The following is a 6739-nucleotide window of genomic DNA, read 5'->3' as shown; positions in this document are numbered from 1 at the left end:
ACGTACTAGTTCGATTTCAATCTTTTACATATGAAATTCCGCGATAAAATCAAAATAGTAGTTCAATTAGCACACGTCCAGTAATTTTAATGGAAGGGACAGACGGAAAAGTAACGTGTAACCTGAAAGTGAGGCAGTTAGTTTGCGTGGACTTCCTCAACTATGCGTGAGGAATTCATTGGACATCGTAATAGACAGCTATTTCTTTAGCGTTACTGTCATAGTGAAATGCAAATTAAAGGATTTAGGTTTATGAATGCAATGCTTGACACTCGTTATGTTGACATACATGTGCTCTAGCGTACGTTTCTGTAGCTGCGATTTGGTGAAGATTGGATGTTTTAAATTTATCAACATACCATAACATGCGTTTTTATAACGTCATATACCATATACAGAAGATGAGAACAATGATGATTTTACTTATTCCAGGTATACTTATGCTGTGGCACACTGTTATAAATCATAGCTGGTAGGTTTCCGTCTGTTATTCATGGCAAGTGACGAAGAGTTGAGTAGCACAGATTCTGGAAAGCCTAACATTGAGAAAGCTCGCCTTGGCCCTCCCGATCGTTGGCTTTATTGTCCACCATTGGGCTCGGTATGCTTACTTATAAGTTGTTTCGTTTTTGCACTTGATTCCAGGTTAATTCCATGGCTAAAAATATCGAGGAAATTTGTAGCACTTCTCCTCCATCGCCATTTTCATTTGTCAGAATTATCCGAAATTTCAAGATCTCCTGAAAAATTAGGTAATTCACATTGGATGTTGTATAATTTAGTTGCCTGAAGTTAGGCATTTGCAGTATGCTGTTTAACGTTGCTTATAATATTTAAAAGGTTGTTTTAGAATCTTCCATCCATTCGAACCTTCTGAATATTGAGAATGGGAAAAGGTGGTGTATGAATAGATTTCATAAGCATTTCAGGTTATTGCAAAGCATTTCTTGCCTTTCAAAACTCCTCTTTGCAAACTGTATGATGAACAAATTGAGAAGAAGTGGCAATTTCATCCACGTGATGTTTTCGCCTATAAATTTCGAGGTGCTGAACCGGGAGCAAGAATTGGATTATGGATCGATCTCACAAAAACCAATCGTTATTACAGTAGAAAAGAAGTATCATAATTTTTTTATTTATTCATTATGGATCGATATCACAAAACCCATTGTTATTCGTAATTTATACCTCCAGTTATAACATTCGCTGTTCAAAATATGTTTTATAGCTATTATAAGGCGAATAAACGTTCATTTATCTTTTAGTTTTTCATATTTGTTTAGGTGGAGAAACGGAATTGTATTTATAAGAAGATCCCAATGAAAGGTCATGGCGAAGCACCGTCTGTTGCCGAAACGGAACAATTCTGTCGGATAGTGCGCGGATTTCTTCAGGTTAGTGATCGAATTTTCATGTATTATTGATTTTCATGTATTATTGCTTTTTTATTGCTACCGTTTACTTTTCCTTGTAGCTCTGAACAGATCTTAGCCCATGATGATATATCGATCATGGAGCAGTAAAGTTCTCCATTCAGATATTTTGAAAACATAATATTATCATCCTGGAAGAGTAGAATTTATGTGGACCCTGATGTCCGTACATTCCACATGGAAAGAAAAAAAGGCTGTATTTAAACATGATCCTAACTCTTCAAGACTAAAATATTAGAATTAATTCAAATACTTCTAGGCAAATCCAAAAGATGTAGTGGCGGTGCACTGCACTCATGGATTTAACAGAACAGGCTTCTTGATAGCAGCATATCTTGCCAGTGCCATGGATTGGGCAATTGATGCTGCCATTTATTCATTTGCACAAATGAGGCCAAATGGTATTTATAAGCAGCTGTATTTGGATGAACTTATGCAGAGATACGGTGATGAAGATGATAGAATTGAGGTTTCTTTTTTTTTACATTAATGCAATTTTCTTCTTCAAGTCAATTTTTCTTTAATATCTTCTTCTGGACCTCATAGTTATTTTTTTTTTTGGATTATAGGCGATGATTTTCGTGTAGCAGAAGCAAAATTGACTTGATATCCATTCCGGACTTTTTAATAATCCAAATTTGATGTGTTTAATCTGAACACTATGACAGTGATACTCGGTGGTCAAATCTGTTTAAAAAAAAGATAAATGAATTGCAGGCACCACCACGTCCTGCGTGGGAAAATGGCCCAGTTGATGGCGATAGAATTTCATTTGACGATGCTGGCAGTGGTCAGGCTGTCTCAAGTAACATTGATGAACGTATTAGTGTGTTTTTTCATTTATACTTTGTATTTGTTTCAGTTCTTTATTATTAGCCGAGTGACATTCCATACTATAAGTTGCATCAGCTTGCTTTTCATTAAAACTGCTATAGTTTCATATGGCAAGCCACAATCCAGATTTCAATGGTTTTTTTTTTAGCTTTATCAAGTCATCATTAAGAGTACTACTTGTAACTCCGGTCCTTATTTGCGTTGGAATAGTCATCAATAAAAAATTGACATTTTGAAATAATATCAACACTGGCTTGAAATCTCCGTGTTTGTTTCTAGGCGAGCCTAAATTTATGGATGGAGCAGTACCTAGTGTTAAATATGTATCAGATTCTGTGACGAGAACAATTTTACAAAATAAGGTTATTTTCGGTTTTGCAAACATTTTCTAAATTTTATCCTTCTGTCAATTTCTTCGCTCGATTTATTGGGCTTAATTAATTTGTTTTTTCAGTATATGATATTGTTATGGCAGTGAGTTTCTTTACTCTGTGTTTTACAATCAAGGCCTTTCCATCTTTATCTCCCGAATGAACGTTTTTTTTTTCCGATTTCTGAAATTCCTCATTTGCCCAAGTTTCCCTTAATGATGTCTAACCATTGATGGAATCAAATGATTGGAATGAATCATCCTGCATATTGCCGTGTATTAAACACATCCAATCTTGCTTTTTTATGTTTGCTTTCTGCCTATAGACGAGAAGTGCTACTATAATACATAAACCTCCGTATTTCTCAATCTTTCGACTCAAAGGAAAAAATAAATATAAAATGTCTTGATTTGCAGCATAAAATATAATTAACTTAGCATTTTTCTTCACTTATCTATAAAAACATTTAGATTCGAGATATGTGTGGTTATAAAAGAGATGGTTTTCCTGGCAGTCAACCGGTATCCATGGAAAGAGACAATTTACGTTTTTTGGCTGAGAAGAAATATATGGTCTCTTGGAAAGCCGATGGAATCAGGTAAATGAGTTATCCCATTGTTGCGATTGTCCATTGTTGTGCTTTCGCCAATTACATGCGAAAGCTTCGATGCAGATGGAAGATAAATTATAGTGAGGGCAGTTCGGTTGTCCATGTTCTTTTGAAGAGATATATGATTCTCGTTTGGAAGAGTTGAATAATTGAACTATGTTATCATCTACTAATAGATATGATTACCTTAGAGTTTCCTGCTAATGGATAGTTACTTTAGATATATGGTCCTTATCGATGATGAGGACTCAATATACGCATTTGATCGGAATAATCATGTATTTAAAATATCCTGCATAACATTTCCGCACAAAAAAGAATTTCGCCATATTCAAAATACTCTCCTAGATTGTGAAATGATAATTGAAAAGGTTCTGTTTTGGAGTTTACTTTCGTATAAATTTTTTAAAAACAGTTGCTTACAATAGCTTAGATTGCTGCAAAAGTGACTTTCAGAATCCCAAGGTATAATAATTTCAGTTAAGTCTTAAATGATGCTCGTCTACCAGTTGGTAGTGAGGTGTTACTTGAAGCATTCGTCAGATATTCAGAGTATCTTGCGTAAAATGGTTTACAAAATGGAACTAATGTTTTGATCTTAATTACAAGTAACATTATGTTTCTACAGGTAAAGGGAGAAGCTGGCGACATTATCGATGTTCCAAGATTGCTTATCTATGACATTATTAAATTCGAGGTTTCCTTTGGCTATATCATGCTGTTATTTTGTCGAAATTTAGTGGAGAATTTCCATCACAACCATAAGAAGAAGATATGATATTTGAACTAGCAGTAAAGAATGATTACTTTGTTTTAGGGACAGAATGTGGGCGAATGTGACTTCACTACACGTTTGTCATGTATTCGGGAAGATATAATTCAACCACGTCGTGATGCATTGAGAACTGGTCGTATCAGGCGAGAGAAGGAACCAATAAGTATACGTAATAAGGTATGATGAGGATATTCATTGTTTTGTTATTAACTAGCTTTTGTGACGGCTTAGTTCTTTCATTTCCGAGATTGTTTCTGCAGGATTTTTGGGAATTGGAAGCAGTTCGGAAACTGTTTGATGAAAAATTTACGAGAAATGTTGGGCATGAAATTGATGGCTTAATTTTCCAGTCGGTAAATGAAGTAAGTTTTGGAAGTTAAAGTACTTAAAGAAGCTGCTTGATTTTAAAGTTGTTCTGAATGCTGCTTCTTATTTTTGATTTATGTGAATCTCGAAATTTCTTTCAAGATAGAATATCCGCCTTTATTACGAATTAGAAGTCTTTTTCTGTAAATTGCAACGTGCTAAAATTCAGTTTATATTGTTGCTGAGCACACTGCTTTAAGTTAGCTTCGTGGAGTGTTGTTATGTAAATTTTGTAGTTATAGAATTTTAGTTTATAATTATTATCGGTTAGTTTTTAGTCTATTGCACTGAAATCAATGTATTTTACACTTTATAGCCATATCGTTGTGGACGGTGTGATACGTTGTTGAAGTGGAAGCCTCCATCCCATAATTCAATTGATTTTCAATTGAGGATAAGACGTATATCGAAACCCGGTGAATTGCCAGAACATATTGGCTTCCTTTTTGTACAAAATCAATCAGAACCAATGGCTCAGATGAAAGCTACAAAGAAGTTACTGCCGTATGATAATAAAATCATTGAATGTACTTTCAAAGTTAGTCTTTTATTTGAGTCGAACGTTACTAAAATACCATATGTTTCCGCGGAAAAAATAAAAAGTATTTATTGAACGGTCAGTACATGAAAATTAATCAGTGTAGTGGTAGGGTGAAAGTGACAGCGCTAAATAAATCCAGTTACTTGGTATAGCAAAAAAATCGGTAAAAGTTGCATCCACATACGAACATGATATGTGACTCGTTGAGAAACGTGCATGAGTTTCTTTGTCGGACATCAGTTTCCCGAAGTCTGCTGGCTTTCAAAATAATATTATTAAGATTTCTCGTATGCTAGTGGAATTTTATAAGTTTACAGTTTGGTTTTTTGTTGCTTTACATTTTAGAAAAAGTAAGTTTTTTCTCATGAACACTTCCAATTATTTGTTTTATTACAGGATGGCAAATGGGAGTTTATGCGTGAGCGTACGGATAAAAATTTGCCTAATTCGAGCAAAACAGCAAAAGCTGTCTATAACAGTATCATTTATCCGATTGATAAGGACTCATTGATAGCATTCGTTGATAAAATATGTATGCAGAAAACGAGAAGGAGACCTGCTCCACAGTCAGCTGATAATGTAATCCAGAAAATTCCCAAGACATAAACGGTTTACTCAGCTTTCTTTTATCTGAAATATCAAGAAAATATTATTGATTTGAAATATGATGAAATATTATTGAGTTTCAGTGAATACTTATTCCCTAGAGTTGCATCTCTTGCAGTTGCATTTCGAAAAATAACTTTTCAATGGTATACTAAACAAATTAGAAAGACATTTAGTCCAACTTTTAGGACTCTTATTCGTAAAGCTGTTGCTGTTTTTGTTTTGCGTATTTTTTATAAAGTGAAATGAAATGGCAGCTGTTTTTCAAATATGTTAGGTATTAATTATACTTGTAACGTCATTTCTTCATTTTATTGTATGTCTTCAAACTTCAGCGTTGAACTGTTAAACTTCATTAGTACATTAACAAGGAATGAAAGTGTGTGAGGTGTTAAGCTGCACTTTAGTTTCATCTTCCAAAAAAAGGCAACAAATGAGCCATACAGTGAAGCAGACTCGAAAAATATTTGCTTAATTACTTTTCAAGCGTTTTTATTGGAAAAGTGAGTTATTTCAAAAATTTGAAAAATGACCGTTGAGTTAACCTGTATAAAAAAAGTGGAAAATGACGAAAATGACCTGTACACTGCAAAACTATGGGGCATCAATTATTTTTTTGGGACAAAACTCAGTTTGGATTAAGCTTCGTAATTTTTATAAGCAAAATAGGCTTCAGTATCAAATACTTTAAAGTTTATAGTTGGTGTTTTATATCTTCTCAAGAGTTGGACAAGTTCATGGGTCAATTTACTGCTTAATTTTTGTGGATGTTGTAACACAATCTTGTTATTCGTACTGTGTTTAGATTCTAAATGTATTTGTAAAAGATGTTAACGGGTTTTTGCGTTGTTTTACAAAGTACGACCATTGCAGTTTATTACAATTTCACCGATAATATGATATTCCAATACTAAAAGTATTCATTTCTAGCAGTATTCGAATCTTCTGGATTCTATTTGGTAAATGCTGGCAATAAATAAATTTGGTTCGAGAAAAAGTCATATTCGTTTTGAGAAAACCTCTGTGTATATTTCTTAATTATGGATCAAATTCTGTAAACTATTATATTTTACATGATCGGATGAATAAATCGAATTATTTAACGATAATAAATAAGAAAGAGTTGTTGCATTCAAGTGGAAATTAGGGGAAAAAATTTAATGAAAACGGTTAAAAAGTTGAAGTGAAATGGAACATAAATTC

At 33.7% G+C, this 6739-nt stretch overlaps 1 protein-coding gene across 2 annotated transcripts; it reads left to right on the top strand.

Annotated features, from left to right (window-relative positions):
- Window positions 1-426: 426 nt before the first annotated feature.
- On the top strand, window positions 427-5550 carry LOAG_08948 (the record flags this gene model as incomplete). 2 transcript variants are annotated; one of them, XM_003144478.2, is made up of 13 exons in its annotated part: window positions 427-601; window positions 930-1118; window positions 1284-1394; window positions 1693-1902; window positions 2151-2259; window positions 2547-2629; window positions 3109-3236; window positions 3469-3619; window positions 3877-3945; window positions 4066-4200; window positions 4284-4385; window positions 4706-4927; window positions 5327-5536. In XM_003144478.2, exons 1-13 carry the CDS (start codon window positions 494-496, stop codon window positions 5534-5536), a joined length of 1827 nt encoding a protein of 608 aa, XP_003144526.1. In that variant the 5' UTR covers window positions 427-493. The 2 variants fall into 2 exon arrangements, with proteins under 2 accessions (XP_003144526.1, XP_020304840.1); XM_020447834.1 differs by lacking the exon at window positions 427-601 and adding an exon at window positions 605-752 and having other exon boundaries at window positions 5327-5550.
- Window positions 5551-6739: the final 1189 nt, after the last annotated feature.

Source organism: Loa loa (assembly GCF_000183805.2).
Source record: "Loa loa unplaced genomic scaffold supercont3.463, whole genome shotgun sequence".
Classification (NCBI taxonomy): Eukaryota; Metazoa; Nematoda; class Chromadorea; order Rhabditida; family Onchocercidae; genus Loa; species Loa loa.
Note: the sequence above shows the minus strand (reverse complement) of the source record. Positions and strands in the feature narration are given on the sequence as shown.